This window comes from Oryctolagus cuniculus, chromosome 7 (genome assembly GCF_964237555.1).
Source record: "Oryctolagus cuniculus chromosome 7, mOryCun1.1, whole genome shotgun sequence".
NCBI classification, from domain to species: domain Eukaryota; kingdom Metazoa; phylum Chordata; class Mammalia; order Lagomorpha; family Leporidae; genus Oryctolagus; species Oryctolagus cuniculus.
This window is the reverse complement of record NC_091438.1, coordinates 93855197-93879012: the sequence shown is the minus strand read 5'-3', so window position 1 is coordinate 93879012 and position 23816 is coordinate 93855197. Positions and strand designations below refer to the sequence as shown.

The 23816-nt window shown below is 37.0% G+C and overlaps 2 protein-coding genes across 58 annotated transcripts in view; one reads left to right on the top strand and one right to left on the bottom strand.

Annotated features, from left to right (window-relative positions):
* NEXN (nexilin F-actin binding protein) overlaps positions 1-15719 on the top strand; it is a 58979-nt gene extending 43260 nt beyond the window's left edge. For 7 of the 9 annotated variants that reach the window (XM_008265033.4, XM_008265032.4, XM_070078196.1 and 4 more), the window contains 4 exons: positions 291-512; positions 13939-14124; positions 14357-14714; positions 14802-15719. In XM_008265033.4, the coding sequence (XP_008263255.1) occupies positions 291-512; positions 13939-14124; positions 14357-14714; positions 14802-14815 (780 nt within the window). In that variant the 3' untranslated portion in view covers positions 14816-15719. Of the gene's footprint in view, positions 1-290; positions 513-13938; positions 14125-14356 lie in introns of all 9 variants that reach the window. The other 2 variants (XM_002715905.5, XM_008265035.4) reach the window with 1 other exon arrangement.
* Positions 15720-16708: 989 nt separating this feature from the next.
* Positions 16709-23816, bottom strand: part of FUBP1 (far upstream element binding protein 1) — a 37368-nt gene continuing 30260 nt past the window's right edge. For 4 of the 49 annotated variants that reach the window (XM_008265015.4, XM_008265020.4, XM_008265021.4 and 1 more), the window contains 3 exons: positions 21913-21972; positions 21687-21832; positions 18362-19157 (listed from right to left, as the gene is read on the bottom strand). In XM_008265015.4, the coding sequence (XP_008263237.1) occupies positions 19050-19157; positions 21687-21832; positions 21913-21972 (314 nt within the window). In that variant the 3' untranslated portion in view covers positions 18362-19049. Of the gene's footprint in view, positions 18212-18361; positions 20109-20949; positions 21456-21686; positions 21833-21912; positions 21973-23816 lie in introns of those variants that run through there. The other 45 variants (XM_070078207.1, XM_070078209.1, XM_008265024.4 and 42 more) reach the window with 21 other exon arrangements.

Genomic DNA, 23816 nt, shown 5'->3' with positions numbered 1-23816 from the left:
CATACACCTTGTTAATCATTTAGTAGCTGTCATGGTTATCAGCTTGATTACCAGGGAATCATGGCTAGTATCCTAATTTTACTTAATAATTCCAAAGTGGAAGTCATCTACACAAGTTGCTAAGCTGTATGTAAGAATGAAAAGAAACAGAACAGGACCTGTAGGGTTTGGTGCTATCCAAGGTTTCAGGCATCCATTGAGGGTCTTAGAATATATTCATTCCCCTCACATAATAGGGGAATTATTGTAATTCACTGATAGTCATATATAAAATCTTAATTTTTTTGAAGGAAGAGGAAGAAACTGAAACTTTTGGACTGAGCAGAGAATATGAAGAATTAATCAAGTTAAAAAGAAGTGGCTCTATTCAAGCTAAAAATCTAAAAAGCAAGTTTGAAAAAATTGGACAGCTGTCTGAAAAAGAAATACAGAAAAAGATAGAAGAAGAACGAGCAAGAAGGAGGGCAGTTGACCTTGAAATTAAAGAACGAGAAGCAGAAAACTTTCATGAGGTACACAACTTTTATATTTAATGTAGTTATGGTACAGTAATGCTGATAAATTTAACAGAAATAATATTGGCTTTGAAGTAACTTTTAATACTTGAAGTTAACCACTGGTATATATAATTATCTGGGAACTAAACAGCAAATTCACATTTCTTAAGAGATTTTATGACCCCTCCACTCTACCATTTTTTCAAAATGACTTTATCAGCATTAAAACCTATCATAAACATCAAATGGTTCACTCTAGCAAAAATGGTCCCAAAATATTTACATATTTTTATTTCCAGTAAAACCAGTATATATTTGAGATGAACTCGATTATTCTTTCATATTTTACAGATGAGGCCTATAAAGCCTATATGATCTATTCACAGCAATAATTCAGTGCAAGAGCTTCCATCAGAATTCCAATGATAAAAGTACTTCCATACATAAAATAAAGAGGCAATCAATGACCTGTAATGTCCCTTACAACCTTACAACAACTAGGATTATGAATATTGGCTCAAATGGGATCTGGAATTTTTTTACTTGCATTGAACCTATATTCTTCTAAAATATTAAATATTGTTATTGATATTCTTTATTATATAATTATAACCACTATATAACACATTCATATCATATAATAAATATTACCTATTAAATATTCAACTAGCAAAATAGATGTGGGAAGTTAGGAAGGAGGGCCTTCAGGAGACACTGTGAATAAAAGGAATGAAGAAATTGTGTACAAATTATTGGACTACAAGCAAATCATTATTGAGGTAAGCACAGAATGCAGGTAATAGTAAATGAACATACAAGCATAGGTGGCATGACCGTATAAAAGCCTTTGATGCCTCCCTTAACAGACTTTTAAAACAGATGGCGATATCATCATCAAATGGATATCATTATAGTTAGGTCATACTGCAGGTATAGATGTATGTAACACAAAAAAATTAGAATGCCTAATATGTTCCAGGGAGTGCTGTGGACACTGAGACTCCATCAGTGATTACACTTGTAGTCCCTACTCCTGTGGCACTCAGAATCCAGTGGGGAGTAGAGGAAAGGAGGATGAAAAACAAATATTTTGTTGTAACAAACAAAAGTGATGGGAATAAATAAGGTGGGGTAAGAGAAAGAGAGTAACTTTGCGTATGTTAGATCCTCTGTTGTTTTGGCGATGCATAAATGATGTAATATGCTCTCAAGAAGTTCAGTTTAGTATGGCTGAATTATAATTGCTATTAAATGCTATGACAAGAGTTATATATTCAGTGCTATGGGATCCAACTGAATGGAGTCAACATGACTAAGAGAGGTTTAACAAAGCTGAGAAAATGGCAGGCCAAGTGGGAAGGATGAATAAAAGCTGCAGAAAAAGAGGGGGAGCATTCTAGATTGAGGAGACAATGTGAATCAACTGACAGGTTGTAAATGTTTAACTGGCAAGTGGAAAATAGGTTCAAAGTATTATCAGGTAAGGCTCACAGAATAATAGGTGATAGGATACAAAATTGTGCAAGTGGGTTGTAGCTCATTAATGAAAGTGAACGTCAATAATCAAAAATCTTATTTAAAAAATAGTTATTTGAAAGTCAGTTATAGAGGTAGACAGATCTTCCATCCACTGGTTCACTCCCCAGATGGCCACAATGGCCATGGCTGAGCCAAGCTGAAGCTGGGAGCCAGGAGCTTCATCTGGGTCTCCCACGTGGGTAGCAGGGCCAACACTTGGACCATCTTCTGCTGATTTTCCCAGGCCATTAGCAGCTAGCTGGATCAGAAGTGGAGCAGCTGGGACTTCAGCCAGCTCCCATATGGGATGCTGGTATTGCAGGCAATGTGTGTGTGTGTGTGTGTGTGTGTGTTTGACAGGCAGAGTGGACAGTGAGAGAGAGAGAGAGAGAGAGAGAAAGGTCTTCCTTTGCCGTTAGTTCACCCTCCAATGGCCGCTGTAGTTGGTGCGCTGCAGCCGGCACACCGCGCTGATCCGATGGCAGGAGCCAGGTGCTTCTCCTGGTCTCCCATGGGGTGCAGGGCCCAAGCACTTGGGCCATCCTCCACTGCACTCCCTGGCCACAGCAGAGAGCTGGACTGGAAGAGGGGCAACCGGGACAGAATCTGGCGCCCCGACCAGGACTAGAACCCGGTGTGCTGGCGCCGCAAGGCAGAGGATTAGCCTAGTGAGCCGTGGCACCGACCAGGCAATGGTTTTATCTGCTATGCCACAATGGTAGCTCCAATAATCAAGATTTTAATAAATAAATTAATTTTTCATGTTTATGATAGACTTGTTTATGAAAGAATTCTGGGATCTTGGTAGATGAAATGGAACACAAACATGAAGAAAAACAGACTGGCTATGGAAAGGTGGTTTCTTAGGAGCCTGATGTTACTTCAAGATTACCAGGGAAACTAGATGATGCTAGAGAAATCAGATCTAGAGAAACGGGGTGAACAAATTGTTTTGGATATGTGAAATGTAAGCTGTATTTGGATAAGGTTAAGGAAAGGTGGTCTGAAACAGGTCCAGAACTCAGGAGGGCAGGAGCTATAGATTGTAACTTTTATGGACAATACCTGAAAGGAGTAAAGTGCTTTACAAAGAGTGTACAGGTGAGTAATAAAACCCTGGAGGGGGCAGGTGCTGTGGCATAGTAGACTAAGCCTCCGCCTGTGGTGCCAACATTCCTATGAGTACCAGTTCGAGTCCTGGTTGCTACTCTTCTGATCCAGCTCTCTGCTGTGGCCTGGGAAAGCGGTGAAAGATGGCCCAGGTGCCTGGGCTCCTGCACCCATGTGGGAGACCTGGAGGAGGCTCAGCTCCAGCCGCTTTCATCTGGGGAGTGAATCAGTGTATGGAAGACCTTTCTGTCTCTCCCTGTAACTCTACCTTTTAAAGAAATAAAAACCCTGGAGTTTGAGTGTTGGGGTAAATGTGTTACAGAAGGTAAAATTCAATCAACATTTCATTTGCTTCTTTTTTTTTTTTTTTTTTTGGCTAAAGGTAGTAGTAAAGTCTCATAGCAGTCATACCTATCCCTACAAAATATGTAGGTTAAGAATAAAGTAAATAAGGTAGATAAGTGAATTCTTCCCCTCAGAAACCTTTTATTTAAGGAATACAGACTTCATGCTTTTCATAAATACAACTTTAGGAATATAGTGATTCTTCCCACCATACCCAGTGTCCCGCCCATACTCCTACCCTTTAACTTCCTCCCTCTCATATTCCCGTTCTTATTTTTAATAAGATCTATTTAACTTTATACACATATGATTAACTCTATACTAAGTAAAGAATTCAACAAATTGTATGAAAAAAATAGTTCCTCAGTCAAGACAAGGACTGTTCAAAGACATTGCATCTCAAAGTATTAATTTCACTTCTATAGATTTCCTTTTAGGTGCTCTATTAGTTATCACAAATCAGGGAGAACTTATGGTATCTGTTCTTTTGGGTCTGGCTTATTTCACTAAGTATGATGTTTTTGTTTCATCCATTTTGTTGCAAATGACAGGGTAACAATTTTTTTTTACCGTTGTGTAGTATTCCATGGTGTATGTATCCCATAATGTCTTTATCCAATCTTCAGTTCACAGGCATTTGGGTTGATTCCATGTCTTAGCTATTGTGAATTGAGCTGCAGTAAACATGGGGGTACAGATAACTCTTTCATATGCTGAATTCATTTCCCTTGGGTAAATTCCCAGAAGTGGGATGGCTGGGTCATATGGTTGACCTATAGTCAGATTTCTGAGCTATCTCCAAAGTGTCTTCCACAGTGGCTAAAGCAGTTTACATTCCCACCAACAGTGGATTAGGGTACCTTTTTCCCCACATCCTTGCCAGCATTTGTTGGTTGTTGATTTCTGTGTGAAAGCATTCTGACAGGAATGGGGTGAAACCTCTTTGTGGTTTTAATTTACATTTCCCTGATGGTTAGTGATCCTGAGCATTTTTTCAGCTCTGTTGAACATTTGGATTTCCTTTTGAAAAATGCCTGTTTAAGTCCTCTGCCCATTTCTTAACTGTGCTGTTTGTTTTGTTGTCGAGTTTCCTATCTCTTTATATATTCTAGTTATTAGTCCTTTATCAGTTGCATAGTTTGCAAATAATTTCTCCCATTCTGCCATTGCCTCTTCACTTTGCTGAATGCTTCTTTTCCAGTGCAGAAGCTTCTCAATTTGATGTAACACCATTTATTAATTTTGGCTTCAATTGCCTGTGCCTCTGGGGACATTTCCCAAGAAGTCTTTGCCTATGCCAATGTCTTGTAGGGTTTCCCCAATGTTCTCTAATAAGTTGATGGTATTGGGTTGTAGATTTAGGCCTTTAATCCATTTTGAGTGTTTTGTGTGTGTGTGTGTGTGTGTGTGTGTGTATGTGTGTGTGTTTAAGGTGTAAGGTCGGAGGGGTCTTGCTTCATACTTTTGCATGTGAGGAGATCCAGTTTTCCCAGCACCATTTGTTGAATAGACTGTCCTTGCTCCAGGGATTGGTTTTAGCTCCTTGGTCAAATATAAGTTGGTTGTAGATGTTTGGATTGATTTCTGGTGTTTCTGTTCTGTTCAATTGGTCTACCCATCTGTTTTTGTACCAGTATCAGTCTGTTTTGATTATTACTTCCCTGTAGTCATGTCTTGAAATCTGATATTGTCATGCCTCACACTTTTTGTTGTATAAGATTGCTGTAGCTATTCAAGGTCTCCTGTGTTTCCATTTGAATTTCAGCATCATTTTTTCTAGATCTGAGAAGAATGTCTGTGGTATTTTGAGCATGGAAGATTTTGATTGGTATTGCATTGAATATGTAAATTGTTTTCGGAAGAATGGACATTTTGATGATACTGATTCTTCCAATCCATGAGCATGGAAGATTTTTCCATTTTTTGTTATCCTCTTCTATTTCAATCTTTAATGTTTTGTAATTCTCATTGTAGAGATCTTTGACATTATTGGTTAAAGTTATTCTAAGGTATTTGATTTATTTTGTAGCTATTGTGAATGGGATTGATCTTAGAAGTTCTTTTTCAGCCTTGGCATTGTCTGTGCATACAAAGGATGTTGATTTTTATGTACTGACTTTATATCCTGCTACTTTACCAAACTCTTCTATGAGTTCCAATAGTGGCTTGGTAGAGTCTTTTGGATCCCCTGTATATAAAATCATGTCATCTTCAAATAAGGATAGTTTGACTTCCTCCTTCCCAATTTGTATCCTTTGCTATTCTGTTCCATTGGTCCATCCGTTTTTGTACCAGTATGAGGCTGTTTTGATAACTGCCCTGTAGTATATTTTGAAATCTTGTATTGTGTTGCCTCCAGCTTTGTTTTTGTTGTATATGATTGCTTTAGCCATTTGGGATCTTCTGTATTTCCATATGAATTTCAGCATCATTTTTTTCTATATCTTGGTATTTTGATTGGAATCATATTGAATCTGTAAATTTCTTTTAGTAGTATGGACATTTTGATGATATTGATTCTTCCAATCCATGAACATGAAAGATTTTTTGATTATTTTGTCTTCTTTTGTTTCTTTCTTTAATGTTTTATAATTCTTATTGTAGAGATCTTTGACATTGTTGGTTAAGTTTATTCCAAGTTATTTTATCTTGTGTGTGTGTGTCTGTGTGGCTATTGGGAATGGGACTGACCTTAGAATTTCTTTCTCAGCTGTGGCATTGTCTCCGTATAGAAAGGTTAGTGATTTTTGTGTGTTGATTTTATATCCTGCCACTTTTTGAAACAATTCTATGAGTTCCATAGTCTCTTAGAGGAATCTTTGGATCTCTTATATATAGTATCATGTCATCTGCAAATAGGGATAGTTTGACTTCCTCCTTTCCAATTTGAATTCCTTTGATTTCTTTTTCTTGCCTGATGGCTCTGGCTAAAACTTCCAGGACTATATTGAATAGCAATGATAGAGTGGGCATCCTGTCTGGTTCTGGATCTCAGTGGGAATGGTTCCAACTTTTACCCATTCAATAAGATGCTGGCTGTGGGTTTCTCATAAATTGCCTTGATTGAGTGGAGAAATGTTCCTTCTATACCCAAATTGCTGAAAGTTTTCATCATGAAAGGGTGTTGTGTTTTATCAGATGCTTTCTCTAAGTCTATTGAGATAATCATATGGTTTTTGGTCTTCAGTTTGTTAATGTATCACATTGATTGATTTATGAACATTAAACCATTCCTGCATACCAGGGGTAAATCCCACTTGGTCTGGGTGAATGATCTTTCTGATATGCTATTGGAATTGATTGGCTTGTATTTTGTTGAGTATTTTTGCATCTATGTTCATCAGGGATATTAGTCTGTAGTTTTTGTTCTCTGTTTTATCTTCCTCAGGTTTAGGAATTAAGGTGATGCTGGCTTCTTAAAGAGTTTGGGAAGATTCCCTCCCTTTCAATTGTTTTTGAATAATTTGAGAATTGGAGTTAGTTCTTCTTTAAATGTGTGTAAGAATTCAGCAGTGAAGTTATCATTACTGGGCTTTTCTTTTATTACTGATTCAATTTCCATCATGGTTATTGGTCTATTTAGGCTTTCTATGTCTTCTTGGCTCAATTTAGGTAGGCTGTATGTGTCCAGGAATCTATCCATTTCTTATGGGTCTCCTGATTTATTGGCATACAGCTCTTTGTAGTAGTATCTGATGATTTTTTAAATGTCTGGGGTGTCTGTTGGTAAATTTTCTTTTTCATTTCTAATCTCATTGATTTGGGTCTTCTCTCTTTTTTTTTGTTGTTAGTTGTTCCATTGGTGTGTCAATTTTGTTTTTTTAAAAAAATCTCTTTGTTTTGATGATCTTTTGCATTTTTTGTTTCAATTTTATTTCTTTAATTTTTATTATTTATTTTCTCCTACTGTTTTTGAGTTTTGTTTGCTATTGTTTTCCTAGGTCCTTGAGATGCATCGATAGCTCATTTATTTGTTGCCTTTCCAATTTCTTGATGTAGGCACAATTGCTATAAACTTTCCTCTTAACACTGCTTTTGCTGTATCCCTTAAGTTTTGATATGTTGTATTGTCATCTTGTTTCCAGAAACTTTTGATTTCTGTCTTGATTCCCTTAGTGATCCAATGTTCATTCAGAAGCATGTTGTTCAGTCTCCATGTGTTTACATGTGTTCTAGAGATTCTTAAGTTGTTGGTTTCTAGCTTCATCCCATTGTGATTAGAGAAAGATGCATGTTATGATTTTGAATTTTTGAATTTGCTGAGACTTGTTTTATGGCCTAGCATGTGCTCTTTCCTTGAAAAAGTTCCATGTACTGGTGAGAAGAATGTGTATGCTGCATCTGTAGGATGAAAAATTCTGTAGAGATCCACTATGTACATGGTGTGGGTTAACTCTATTGTTTCTTTGATGATTTTCTATCTGGTTGATTTGTTCACTGCTGAAAGTGGAGTACAGAAGTCCCCCATTACTATTGTATTGGAGTCGATGTCTTCCTGTAAATCCATTAACATTTCTTTTCAATAGCCAGGTGCCCTGTAACTAGGGGAATATATGTTTATTATAATAATATCTGTTGAATTGATCGCTTAATTATTATGTAGTGCCCTTGTCTTTTTTAACAGTTTTTATGTTAAAGTCTATTTTGTCTGGTATTAGGATGGTAACAGCAGCTCTTTTTTTTGGTTTCTGTTAGCATCAAATATCTTTCTATCCTTTCACTTTTGGTCTGCATGTATCTTTGTTGGTTAGATGTGTTACTTGTAGGCAGCAAATAGATGGGTTTTGTTTTTTAATCCATTCAGCCAGTCTGTATCTTTTAACTGGAGAGTTGAGGCCATTTATATTCAAGTAATGACTTGGACCTGCCATTTTCCCATAAATATTCCGATTGCTTACTTTGGATCTCCTTTGTACTTTTTGTAATTATTTTTATAGAGTGAGAGAGAGAGACAGAGAGAAAGATCTTCCTTCTGTTGGTTCACTCCCCATATGGCCGCCATGGCCAGAACTACGCAGATCTGAAACCAGGAGCCAGGTGCTTCTCCTGGTCTCCCATGCGGGTGCAGGGCCCAAACACTTGGGCCCTCCTCCACTGCCTTTCCGGGCCATAGCAGAGAGCTGGACTGGAAGAGGAGAAACTGGGACCAGAACCTGGTGCCTATATGGGATGCCAGCACCGCAGGTGGAGGATTAGCCAAGTGAGCCACAGCACCAGTTCCCTGTACTTTTTTTTTTTTTTTAATTTATTCAATTTTTTGAAAGAAAGAGTTAGAGAGAAGCAGAGGCAGTTAGGGAGAGGTCTTCCATCTGCTTGTTCAATCCCCAGATGGCCACAATGGCTGGAGCTGTGTTGTTCTGTGAAGGCAGGAGCCAGGAACTTCTTCCAGTCTCCCATGTGGGTGCAGGGGCCCAAGGACCTGGGCCATCTTCTACTGCTTTCCCAGGCTTTAGCAGAGAGCTGGATTGGAAGTGGAGCAGCCAGGACTTGAACTGGAAACCATATGGGATACTGGCATTGCAGGTGGCAGCTTTACCTGCTATGCCACAGCACAGATCCCCACCTTTGTATTTTTACTGGGAGATTTTCTGCCTTCACCTTCTTTCATAGTGATGACCAGGTTTCTGTGTGTAGGACATCCTTAAATTTTTTGTAAGGCTAGAGAAGTGGTGACAAATTCTTTCAACTTCTGTTATGAAAGGTCTTTATTTCGCCTTCATTCCTAAACAATAGCTTTGTAGGATACAGTATTCTGGGTTGATAGTTTTTTTCTCCTAAGACTTGGAATATATCTCGCCATTTTCTCCTAGCATGTAGAGTTTCTGATGAGAAGTCAGCTGTCTCATTTGAGATCCTCTGAAACTAATCTGGCATCTCTTGCGCACACTTCAGAATCTTTTATGTCTTACTGTGGAAAGTTTGACTACAATGTGTCATGGTGAATGAAGTTCTTTTCCGGTCATGTCTATTAGGAGTTCTATGTGCTTCCTGTATTCAGAATTCCTTCTCCAAATTAGCGAGTTTTTTTGTCATTATTTCACTAAAAAGGCCTTCTAATTGATTCTCTTTCCATGCCTTCAGGACCTCCTGTGAGCTGCATGTTGGGTCATTTGATAGTATCCTATAAATCTCTAACACTGTTTTTTAGTTTTCTTATTTCTTCTTTTGGTCCAACTTTAATATTTCCAGAGACTTATCTTCTATTTCAGATATTCTTTCTTCGGCCTCACTGAGTCTGTTCTTAAAGCTTTCCACTGTATTTTTTTTATTTGTTTGATTGAATTCTTGATTTCCAATACTTTGATTTCTCTTAAAAGCTCAATTTTGTGGAGATTTTCATTGTTGTCATGTATGAATTGATGAATTGGCTCCTGATTACTTCTAAGTAATCCTATGATCAAATTTTTGAATGGCTTCTTGTATTTCATCAATCTTTTCAACTTCACATTCTAGTGTTGTGTTCTAGTGTTGTGTTCTTTTGGGGGTGTCAACTTGTCTTCCTTATTCTTGTTTCTTGAATATCTACATTTATCACTAGGCATTTATGATACTTGTTGGTTCCCCCACCCCCTCCCCTTGTGATGGCTTTTATCTTTGAAGTATGCCTCGGTGGCTTAGTGGAGTTCTGCTCTTTCAGTGAATATCCAGAGGTGTGTGCTGGGTGTGGCCAGGGAGCTCTGTTCAGTGCTCCAGGGTGATGGAAGTGTCTAAGGTGATGCCCAAGTTGGGTGTGGTAATTTTTATTTTAATTAGAGAGGTTTGTTCTGCTCTGTTGGCATAGTCTCACGCCAAGTTCCTCTCCTCATAGGAGACCAATGCCTGAGCGCTAGCCCAAGTGGGAACAATTTTCATCTGTACTTCCACGAGAACCACACAAAGGATCCGTGCATTCCTCATTGTGAACACGGATCCTACAGCAATGACCCTCACCAGGTAATCAGGTAGCTCTGAGCATGTGGATCCATCCATAGAGACTGCCTAAAGTCTCAACCACACCCTGCATCCTCTCATGCAGCCAGTGTCTTGGCTGTCCCAGCACACAAGGCTCCCACAGTCATGAGCTCCCAGCTCCTTCAATTCTCCCAGCCAGAATCGGGCATCTCTTCTCAGCTGGTTGCTGGGAACATGGACATGAGCTGGCACAGCTGTTAATGTATGTTGAACATGGTGCCCACACTCTCTTTAGCTAGTCACAGGATGCAGGTGCTGGGTGGTTGCGGTGAAACTTGGCCACCCCCTCCCCTTTTTCCCTCTAGGTTGGCAAGTACACTGTCCCCCACAGGGCTCCAAGCTGGATTCATGCTAGGCTCTTCCCACAGCTTTGTTGTCAGTGACTTGGGCTGCTACAGTCTGGTCTCACCTCACTCCAAAGCTGATGTGGTGTTTGAGGCTTTCAGCTGCTGGGGTCATGAGTTGTGCATTTCCACACCATCCACATAGGTCCATGGTGTCCCTCTAGTTTATGTTGTTTCCTCTTCCATTTTTTCCTAAACTCTTCCCTGAGACTGATCTCTCTGCACTTTATTTAAACTACCTTCCCGTAGACTAGAGCAGTTAAGTTCCCTCCATATTCTGTCATCTTGACTGTGGTGACTTTTTTTTTTTTTTTTTTTTGACAGGCAGAGTGGACAGTGAGAGAGAGAGACAGAGAAAGGTCTTCCTTTTGCTGTTGGTTCACCCTGCAATGGCTGCTGCGGCCAGCGCGCTGTGGCCGGCGTACCGCGCTGATCCGAAGGCAGGAGCCAGGTACTTATCCTGGTCTCCCATGGGGTGCAGGGCCCAAGCACTTGGGCCATCCTCCACTGCACTCCCTGACCACAGCAGAGAGCTGGCCTGGAAGAGGGGCAACCGGGACAGAATCCGGTGCCCCGACCGGGACTAGAACCCGGTGTGCCGGCGCCGCAAGGCGGAGGATTAGCCTAGTGAGCCGCGGCACCGGCCTCTGGTGACTTCTTACTTTTACTGGTTCTTTTGTATAAACAGAGTTTCTTATGAAGGATGCTGAAATCCCTCCTAACTTTCTGTATTAAAGGTCATTGACAGAGTGTTGAAAAACTTGTTAGCAGTTCTTGCTGAGTGCAACTACCAGAGAAAGGCAACCCTCCACCCCAGTTTGAACCACTACAGCAATTTCCTCTATCTTCAAAATGTTTAGGATGTCTTTCAAGGTCTAAAGAAATCATCTGATAAAGAATTCCATCCCAACTCCTTTAGAACTTAACCTGTACTACTCATTTGGTACTCAAATGCCTTACCTTAGTGCTTTTTTTTTTTTTTTTCCCCAAAAGTATTTATTTGAAACACTGGCTGACAAAGGGACAGATGGAGCATTCATCCACTGGTTTCCTCTCCAAATGGCTCTGATGGCCAGATCTGGGCCAGGCTGAAGCTAGGAACTCCATCCTGGTCTCCCACAGATGGCAGAGGCCCAAGTACCTGAGCCATCTTTAGCTGTCTTCCCAAGCGCATTAGCAGGAAGCTGGATTGGAAGTGCAGCAGCCCTCTGAAATGGGATGCTGGAGTTGTGAGTTGCAGACTAACTCACTGCACTACAATTCTGACCCCATGTATGTTTGACTTTTCAAGTTAGGTTTTCTAGTAAGGTTTATTCCAAAATCATTCTATACATGGATTAGTGTGGCTTTTAATATTCCTGTGCTGAGGATATTAGTGCCCTTAAAACCATGTACCTAGAGAACAAAGTTCATTCCATTTACCATGACTATCTGAGTAGAGTCCTTTAACAGAAACATTAACCCAGCTTCTCAAAAGTTCAAGAGTTGACAACTATACTTACCTGGCTGCTCATAAAATTTCTTCCAAATAGTTCATGAGGAATTCCTTTATTCAAATTTTAATATGTAAATGTAGGTTTGAGGCAGATAAATGAACAGTTAGCAATTTGCACAATGTTCTATGCTAAAGCCTGGAAGGCAAATTATTAACTGAGGTTTTAGTCAGAAAAGCAGTTATTGAGTTGAAATATCTGGTACTGAAGCTGGGCAAACAATAAATAAGTAAAATTAAATGAATAATATGTAAGTCCTTTTTTAAGTTTCAGAAAAGCCTGATGAAATAAAACTGGAGTAAAAGAACCATTGATTGTTATTTTCCTGTATAACAATAAAAAAAACCTAGCATAATTCACCAGTAAATACCTGTAGCCAAGTATTAGGTTTATCAGCTTAAAGTAATAGTGGAAACAATTTACGCATCAGATATGTTTGTCTGATGTTCTAGAATTTCCAAACACCAAAGTCTGACTCAAGAAAACTAGAAAAAGTATCCAACTTTAACTATTACTTTTCATTGAAACTTAGGTGCAACTTCTGACATGAAACCTCATGAATCAAGATACTTGGCAGGGCACAATTTTTTTTTTTAAAGCCCAAATAAACCATTATTTTTTAAAATACAAAAAGATTTTCAAGGGCAGAGAGAGCTCTCCCATCTAATTATTCACTCCCCAAATGCCAGCAACAGCCAGGGCTAGGCCAGACCTACATGAGCCACAAACTCAACCCAGGTCCCTCATGTGGATAGAAGGGCCCAAGTACTTGAGCTGCCTGGAAATGTGTGCATTAGCAGGAAGCTGGAATCAGGGCTGGACCCAGAACTTGAACCCAGGTACTCCTGTATGGGATGCCAGTGTCTCAAATAGTTACCTCAACTGCTGCACCAAGGCTCACCCTAAGATTGCCTATATGAAGGCAATTAACCTATAGCTTGTTTCAAAATTTCCTTTTAGTTGGATGTGGTACCCTGAAAATTTTCACCATAGAATTGTGAAGTGTAAGTGGTGAGATTTCCACAAAAGCAAAATTTATAAGAATTAGAAAATACTTTAGAAACTTTTTATGAACTGTACCTCTTTAATACCTCTAAAACAGTCTCAAAAACTGTTAGTGATCTAGCACCACCAAACTTGCTTTTCATGAGTTCACTTCTTTTCCCGTATTTCCAACTGGGTGAGGTAACACATAATTCACCTGTATGACTTCACCATGTTTCTTCCAGCTGTTGCCTCTTTCAAGAGTGGTCTCCAGTTTTTATAGCTGTAAACTGCCTTCCCTGCCACTTGGCCATTAATTAAGAAAGGAAGAGTCATGAAGTTGGAAACAACAGAAATTATACTTCATATTATGTTGTAGGATGATGAGTAGTATGAATTCTTGTGCAAAGTAAGGGCATATTCTAACAATGTATAGTATTGTATTCTGACATTTTAGTATTCAGTACTATTAAAACAAGCTCTGAATTGCACGAATAGGCTTTGAACCTAGAGATATCATGTGATTTCTGCATTAGGAAAAAAGTATCACAATTAAGAATGCTTTTACTGTCACTTTTCCTGAATTGAGAGAAAATTCGCATATTTGCAAATTGCATGTTAATTATTTTGTGCCTATGAATAACACCTTCAGAAATATTAACAAGCAATCGTTATTCTTGGCCCATTTCCTTAAAGGAGGAAGATGTTGATGTAAAACCTGCAAAAAAAAGTGAGGCTCCATTTACTCACAAAGTAAATATGAAAGCTAGATTTGAACAAATGGCTAAGGCACGAGAGGAAGAGCAACAAAGAAGGATCGAAGAACAAAAGTTACTCCGCATGCAGTTTGAACAAAAGGAAATTGATGCAGCGCTACAAAAGGTACCAGACTTGCATATACCTTATTTTCTAAGGATGCCTTCCTTAAAACCAATTTTATGAAGGATTAAAAATGTAATAGCTTTCAATCTACTACAATGTTTACTGTAGAGTGCATTTTGTAGTAAGAATGTTCACATGTTCTTTAAAAACCATTTACATTCAATACCCTAAATCACTGCCCTGAAAATACTGCCCTACAAATATGAATCTGAATGCATTTATTTTAATACAGAAAAGAGATGATGATGAAGAAGAAGAGGGCAGCATCATGAATGGCTCTACTATTGAAGATGAAGAGCAAACCAGATCAGGAGCTCCATGGTTCAAGAAGCCTTTAAAAAACACATCTGTTGTAGATAGTGAGCCAGTTAGATTTACTGTCAAAGTAACAGGAGAACCCAAACCAGAAATCACATGGTGGTTTGAAGGAGAAATATTGCAGGATGGAGAAGACTATCAATATATTGAAAGAGGAGAAACTTACTGCCTTTACTTACCAGAAACTTTTCCAGAGGATGGAGGAGAGTATATGTGTAAAGCAGTCAACAGTAAAGGCTCTGCAGCTAGTACCTGTATTCTTACCATTGAAAGTAAGAACTGATCACTCTTTTAATCTTTTATTCTTATAATTTTTCCTTTAAAACAATCATTTTTCTTTCTTTCTTTTTTTTTTTTAGCTGATGACTACTAGCTCCCATCCCCTGTCCTCTGGAACTTTCTCTCTCCAACTTTCTTACTGCATCCATCCTTTCTGTGGCGGGGCCAAAAAAGCAAACCAGAAGTGCCACTGTGTTGACTTCTTCCTTCTCATAAGTCTTCAAATCACAAGTTCATCTAAAGAGTATCTTCCTTTATTTACAAATGAGCACCAGATTTATATTATGCAGTAGCAATAAAATTATTTAACGAACAGGGAAAGTTAATTATTCAATCAGAACTCATTATAAAGGCTGTGTATTTCCTGTAAGAGTTTACAGCAATTATGTTTAAAAAAGAAACCCTTATTTTGCATGAAAGAATGCCATCTATGAGCCTTTACAAATAAAATTAGTTTGAAATAGCTGAGACAATGAATTTGGAACTTTTCAATTTGAGTGGGCTTTTTTCCATATTTTAAGTACTTGATTTTTGATTGTTATAGTTTCAAAGTCTTTCTTAAGCTGATATATTGAGGGGGAGGAACATCTGTTCTTTCACAGGAAAAGAGAATCATGGGAAAAAAAAAAGAAAACCATTGCCTATAGTGTTCTGAATGTTACATTTAACATGTATTTTTTTGAAGGTGTGTAATATACAAATTTATAAAGCAAATATGTTGTGATCTTGCCTAAAATAACTATATTTTAATGAGAAAACTTTATATTAATAGTTCATGCAGGAGAAAACAATTTCAATATAATCAAAAGTTTAAAGATCTAAGAAAATTAAACTTGGGAGAAAATGGCAGAACTTCAACCTAAAGTTACAATCTTTAAAATGTTTGTAAATAATTAGCTATTGTGTTCTATTAAATTGTTTTATATTTTAATTTTCTGGAAGACAGTTTTATTTTACAGTGTAAACCAATAATAAAGTAACTTGTGTATTAAAAAGTCCTTCTGTATTTAAAGACTTGTACCTGAGTTGTATTGGGCTTCATAGTTAAAACCAATACCTGGAATACCTGCATTCCCTGTCAGAATGCTGGGGTTTGAGACATGGTTCCGCTCCCAATTCCAGCTGCCCAACCAGAGGCAAAACATAGTTTAAGTAGTTGGATCCCTGACACTCACACAGAAGACTTGGACTGAGTCTCCAGCTTCTTGCTATTGTGGGCATTTTGGGGAGTGAACCAGTACAAAGAGCTCCAAATTTTAAAAAATCGGGTATTTACAAACCCCTTATCATATGTATTTACATCCTTTTTTAGTAAAATTTATTCTAAAATATCTGAAAGGTCAAGAGTGACACAGAGGGAGAAACAGATATACCAGACATACATCTTCCAACTGTTGGTTTACTTCCCAAATAGCCCCAAGAGCCACGCTGTGCCAGGCCAAACCCAGGAACTCTGTCCAGGTTTCAGGCATATTAATTAAGGAGCTGATCAGAAGTAGAGCAGCAGGAACTTGAACCCGGCACTAATACTGGATGCCAGTTTTGAAAGTAGTAGATTAACCTGCTGTACCACAACAGTGGCCCTGCATATGAATTTTCTGAAAACCAGGGGAAGGCATCTAGCCTAGTGGTTAAGCTGCTGGTTGGGACATGTGTATTCCCATACCAGAGTACCTGAGTTCAAATCCAGGCTATGCTCTGAATTTCCAGTTTCCTGCTAACACAGACCTTAAGAGGCAGCAGTTGATGTTCAGGTAGTTCGTTTGGTCTCTGCCATCCATATGGGAGAACCTGGCTGGAGTTTCTAGCTTACAGCTTCAGCCTGGTCCAACCATGGCTGTTATGGACTTTGGAAACTATTTAAGGAAAAAAACCAAAAAAAACCCCACAATATTTTCTCATAGCAAACTTTTACTCAAAGTCAAGTTTAAAGTGGACAGTTCTTTTTATTGGCTATTACGTACAAAAGACACAAGGCACTCTCTTGTAATGTTCATCAATGTACATTTTTATTTTTTTTTATTGAGGAAACCATAATGAATACAAAATTACAGCAATCATGGGTCTTTTTACATACAATGTCATTAAAGCAAACTCTAAACCACAGGTTGTAAAGTATTCAATTTACCTCAAGTCCAAGCTGCATCTCCCTAAGACACTGTTCCCATCACAGTAGCCATTTTAAGCCAATCTTCTTTTTACACACGGGTAGTTTCTGTAGAGAACACTTTTCTCAGGACGAAAATGCATTGAGCATGCATAAGAAAAAATATATATATATGTGCAAATACATTTAAGTTTTTTAGGGGTATCACTGATGAAATTAAAACCCTTGGATTTATTTGCTTCTTAAAAGCACCAGTTTAAAAATCCCTCAAAAGTTTATATTGTGGCAAGAAAAAACAAGTGACTAACTAAACAAAAACTCAGGTTATTTTCAAGAGTCAAAATTTGCAGAAAACAAAATAAGACATTCTCATTGATTAGTAAATTCTACACCATTATTCTAGACAACATAACTTTCTAAGCAGAACTGGTTTTACTGGCAGAGTTTTCAAACAAATGAAAATGTTATCACTTCTGAATACATTCCTATTCCCCTCTGAAGGTTCTCTGCTATTCCTACTCAAATCCATCTTTATGAATAAGATATTAAGGATAAATTTTACAATTTTTATAAACTAGTATCAAATGACTAATTTTAGTATTAAAACCATTTTCATTAATTAAAAAATAAAACTGTACTTCTCATTTCAAAAAGAAACATTAACCCACAGAACTCTATCACCACACTAAGATGTCTTTAGAAACTGAAACATACTGTCAAAAATTTTTAAGTGCTAAATAAATCAATCTAAACTAAACATTGTTTCCTAACATCCAATGCATTCAAATCAACTGGCTCACCTTTTCTGCTTTCCATTTGTTTCAAGGTTAAGGTTAGCATCATTAAAAAAAATGCTTATATATCAGTGAAGGCTTACGGTAACGAATAAAAAATTTTCTCATGAGATAGAAACAATGTCTCAGTATCTATTAGCATTCATCTATATTTTCTGTTATAAAAATGAAACTACAACTACCCAAAACTTGACAGGCTCTTAAGGTTCCAAGAGCCCCTTTCTATCATCAAATCTTAACATACCTAGCATTGACTATTAAAAACACATATACACTTAAATGTGGTGCAGTAACTACACAACTTAAGAAATTTAACAGTTCATGGAACATTTAAGATTCAGTGAATAGCACTTTAAAATGAAAAGTGATCAAAAGCAGGTACATTATACCCTATACCATATTATGTATGGGAATACATTTCATATTTCTCAATTATGATGTGCCAATTTTACCTTCTACATTGAGCCCTTCTATGGTCCATGCTCATCGGCTCACCAATGGCATACACTCAAAGGATTCCTCTTTATGGTTAACTATCTCAGGACCTGATTTTATGAGCTATGATTTGGTGCTTGCAGCATCTTCAGCACTGTGTGTGAAAATGAAGGCAGTATTTTTGAATATTTTTCTTTGTTGTAGAGATAAGCAGGAGTTTTAAAAGGATCAGCACATTTTAGAAATCTTATAAACAAGACTGAAATGATGCTGCTTCAATACATTCATCTTAACTCAAAATATGTACCAGTTAAAATCATCTATAAGAACACACAAACATTTTAAACTGGCAAAAAAAAAAAAAATAAAATGCAGCGTCAGTTATTAAAATATTATAAATCAGAAAAATATTGGTTGCTACAGATTATGAAAGGTTATTTGCTATACAGTTAACATTTCACTGATGCACATGCCTTCATCAAAACATACTGCTAGTATTCCTTATATTTTTTTCAGCATATATAAAAGTTATGAAAACTGAGTTGTCTAAAATAAAAATCGTAATAAAACTCTGACCCACAATAACCTTACTGAATTACTATAGTCAAAAGTAAGGAAAGAATAAAGAAATCATAGCTTTGGAGGGCAAAGAAAATGTCCTGTCATTCATATAAACAGATTGTGAAGGCTGTTGAAGTTTCTGACCAAGTGATTTCCTACACCTTGAAAACTATGTAACTGTCCTTTTTTAGTTTAACACTTCTATATTTGGGGAAAAAATACAAAAAGATTTGGATGCAGCTCAATTATAGCAGCAATCTACTCATCACTTTGTTTTAAGAAAAAAAAATTAAAATAAAAAACATTACCCAGAAATGTAAACAGCTGCTTGAACAACTTACAGACTTTCCATTAAAATGGTAGCATAAATAACAAAATACATTTTGGGGAAGCAGTGGCAGATTGCTTTTGAATACACAACCACAAAAACCTCACAGGGACAACATTAATGTACTGAAATATTTATTTATATATGTCCTTAGGTTGTGCTTACCTGTTGCTTTTGCAGCAGAACCTAAGGTGGAAGGTCTGGGAAGGCACTGTGAAGTATAAATAATTGCACTGTTTGCAATTAATAAAGATTTTAAACCTTAAATGAATCAAAATCAACAGCCTCCAATTTGTGAGTAATGATACTGAATCCAACTGAACTACTTCTTTAGTTTAATTAATAAATGCACCACTTTCCTAAAAGTTTATCTAAAACAGTATCATGCAAAATACTGAAATTATTCACATCAATACCCTAGTCTTAAAGTTAACAGATAACTAACTCCTTAACTATTAACTTTGAAACTAGAACTACATTCCCAGGTCTAAATAAGGGTAAGGGAAGTCACTCCAGGTTATATAAAACAATCAAAAACATTTCAAAATATCTACAATGAACTGTACTGCTATTTTCCACCCTGTAAGTAATCTCAACATTTATGTCCTAGTACATCTTCCTTTAAAATATAATCAAAACAAATGGTGCTCCTCATCAATGACAGTATATTTATGGTGTTAAGTGCTACGTTGCTCATTATTTGCAAACTAAGACAACTCCTGTCTCATACATTTCAAGTCTTTCATATTAGTATCAGATATGCATATTTTACACTGAAAAACAATATTTCAGGAGCACCAGTATACTATTCAACTGTTAATGATCAGTTTTCTTTAGCTATAGCTAAAGCATATAAAAAATACTTACCCATTAAGCTCACTTTAAAAAAAATACAGAACTATGTATTATTCTATATTAAATTAAGAAGCAGTTATGGTTTTCCAAGATATCAGCACTGTATTCCAACATAATATTCAAACAAAGTATGGCATTTGCATTATGTGGAACATTGACAAAAAGAAACTGTTGCAGTTCATCAATTTGTCATTCTGATGTACTTACAGTGCAATGCTCCTTGAAGGAACACAATCAAGGATGATACACAGCACAGTCCTCCTCACCCCTACAGAGCTAGTTCTATACTGGCTGGATCAAACCTGCACTTCAACAGACAATGGCAAGACAGACTGTATTTGCATGTAGTCTAATATATTAATATGCAAAGAGCCAACAAATATGCAAAGAGTAAAACAATGGATTTCAACAAAATATCAGAACTTCAGCATGAGTGTTAAAGAGTAATAAAATGATTTCAAGTACATAAAAAAAATTAAGTTGATTCAATGATTGGACTTGTGCATTTACAAAACAAAGCTTATCTAAACTGCAAAAAGAAAAAAAGAAAAAAAAGCTTGAACGTTTCCATACCCCAATTATGTTTCAATGGCAGATGCAATGTAGCTATAATTTTGCATACTAGTCACTTTTCTACCCTAAATTTAGAAAGAAACACACTAATATTATATACATTGAAAGAATTGCTTTACATAAAGAAAACTTTTTATTATACTACTCATATTCACTATCTGAAAACTGTTTAAAAGTAGTTATGCTGAAACAGTCTTGAAAAATCAAGTAAGAACAGAAAGGTTAACTGTTATAGCAGCAGTACAGATCTGAAACAGTGGTCATGTATAAAAAAGGAAATTTCACTGTTAATGCAATGGAAGTATGCCAAAAGATCACTGTACACACATGCAGTTTTTAATCAAACAGAAGGAAAAAAAATGAAGATATCAGGATTACTTGTGCTGAAACAGCCAAATACAATAAATGGAAAAGATCCTCCAATCTACCACTATACTGCAAGGGGGAAAAAACATGCCAGTGTTTAAAACTCAATATTTCATGGGGAAAGCTTATATATTTGTGTATATGTATCTTAATTTATCATTGCTAAGAAATTATCAATCTTTTACCCACATATCCAACTTACCGACACAGGAGGTTTCATATCATTTATTGTAAAGCACAAAACAGGCATTTTAAAAGTGAAAGTATACATTGAAAAAGTACATTTATATCACAAAGCATTGACCACATAATAGTTGCAAATACATTTGCTGGAATGTGTACATCTACACTAAATACTAAAAACAAACCATTTTCATTTCTACACAGAAATATTAACCTCCTATCAGTAGTGATAGATATTTTGTACATTTTTCAAAAAAAAAAAAAAACACTATTTTAAACCAAAAACAAAATTAAGATCTTCATCAAGTCGTCTGCATCCATATATTTAACAAAGGTTTTTTTCCCCCACACAATGAAGCAAATACTGTATTGTCCACTTCTTATTATTGGCCCTGTGCAGAAGAGATACATAAGAAATACACAAAAAGTTAAAGAAAATCCTTTAAATGGAGCTAATTCAGGAGTGAATCCTTTAAGAAAGAAAAACTGGTTAATATAAATGGTGGTGGCTTCTTGCATGATTTGCAAATCCCTGGGGGAAGAAAATTTATTTTTAAAATCAATGGCATTGTAGAAATATTCAGCACTCAGATGCCAGAACGCATTATTAAAACAAAAAACCCAAACAATATACCATAGTACTTCATTTAGTTATACTTCACCAGATATGAATTTAAAGGCAAACACTCCCAAACAGACAAACAGTAAACATGCAGAAAACATGATTGGAATGGAAACAAATAAATCAGTGAATTTATTATACCTGAGGTGCTGGAGGATGCTGTGGCATTCCCTGGGGACTTGTCTGGGCATAATAAGCTGCTTGCTGTCTATAGTACTCAGCCCAGGCTGCACTATAATCTGGCTGACCACCTGGTGGAGCACCAGTAGGAGCAGGAACTGCTTGACCTTTAAGAAAACACAACAATTTTGCTGCTGTAACCACAATTAAAAGCCCAAAAGAAACTCATTTCTAATAAAAACAATACCTTGCTTCTTGTAATATTCCTCCCAAGCCTTTGAATAATCTTGTGTCTGCCCTTGTTGACCTAAAAAAAACCCCCTAAATTTTAATACAAAATTATATCCGCTGTAAGTACAGGTTATAAAGACAAAAGTACAGAGGGTCAGAACTGCTCCTGTTTCACTTTAATTATCAGTGTCAAAAACTACCCTGAAATTAAAAAAGGAGAATGTTCTCTGTTTTCTTTCACCTTTGTATTAATCATTTTATTTCTAGTGCATAACTATGAAAAAAAAAAAAAAACTTTACCAAAATCTACATGGCTTTAACTAAGAAAGACAGAGATTCAGGTATAGTCCTTGACTCAATTAAACAGTTAACCAATGCTCCAAATAAATTTGGAAGATGGTTCCTTGGCTGCGAGGATGAACATATGATGAGCAAGGGGGAAAAATCTTGGGAGTCTCCTATCCATATGGATAATAATTATAGCACTGTTCATAAGTAAAATGCAAGTCCTTAACAGAGTTACAAAAATATGCAGGGGAGCAGGGTTAAAGGTCATGATTTGAAGAGTATTTAATTAGTAACCTTGAAACTAGTCATGCAACACAAAATATTCAGTTAGGCCAATGATGGAATTCAAAGATGATGGCACGTATTATGCAGGCTGGGTGTTCATCAGATTATACAAATCCGTGTAAGTATACTCTACCATATATACACAGTAATGAAATCATCTAATGATCTATTGTTAGATTGTGTCTCCAAGATATAAGTGGGTCCTTTTCTAGGTAGGATGATTTTCTGAATTTATAAGAGATATAGTAACCAAATGCAATGCCTGAATTTTGAATGGGCTCTGAATTAAAACAGATAAATAAAAGATACTTTCCTAAAGACTCCAGATAAACGCTGCCTGTATGTTGGGGATACTGAGTGAATTTAGAACAAAACAGGTACAACTTACTTTGAAGTGGTTCATGCACAAACATATTTATATATAAATAAGTCATGAGAGCACTTCAGAAGCTTGCAGAAAAATGGAATTAAAAATAAAAATTTAGGGACAGGTGTTGGGAACAGTGGTTAAACTGACTGCTGCTTGGGACAAACTCATCCCAGATCAGAAAGCCTGGTCCAGAGTCCAGCTACTCCGATTTAGATCTAGCTACCCACTTAATGTTCACCCTGGGAGGTAGCAGGTAAATGGGCTAATAAGCACATGGGTCCCTGCCATCCACAAAGGAGACTCAAATGGGGTTTCATGCTTTTGGCTTTGGCCTGGCCCAGCACTGACTGTTGTAGGCATCTGGGGAGTGAACCAGTGAATGCGATCTCCTTGCCTTTCAAATGAAAACAAATAAAGTATTAATTTACTTTGGTGCAAAGAAAATTTTGAAACCCACGCATTATAGAATTTTTCCCACCAAAATAAACTTATACTTTTAACCTTATTTTTCCATGAACACTTTGAAGTACTCCTACACCACAAACTTAATATTTGCTGCATTATTTTTCCAATATTCTGCAGGTATAAAAATTTTTGAGTTGGCACTGTGGAAGATTAAGCCTCTACCTGCAATGCCAGCATCCCACATGGGACCTGGTTCAAGTCCTGGTTGCTCCACTTCCCATCCAGCTACCTGCTAATGCACCTGGGAAAGCACTGGAAGGTCGCCCAAGCACTTGAGCCCCTACACCAATGTGGGAGACCTAGAAGCAGCTCCTTGCTTCGGCGTGGCCCAGCCTTGGCTGCGGTGGCCATTTGGGGAGTGAACAAGCAGATGAAAGATCTCTCTCTCAGTCTTTCTGACCTTCAAATAATTCAATAAAATCTTTTATTCATAGGTATTTTTACATATCATTCAGCTCTTTAAAAAAAAAAAAAAAGATTTATTTATTTGAGGGGCAGAGTTACAGAGAAGT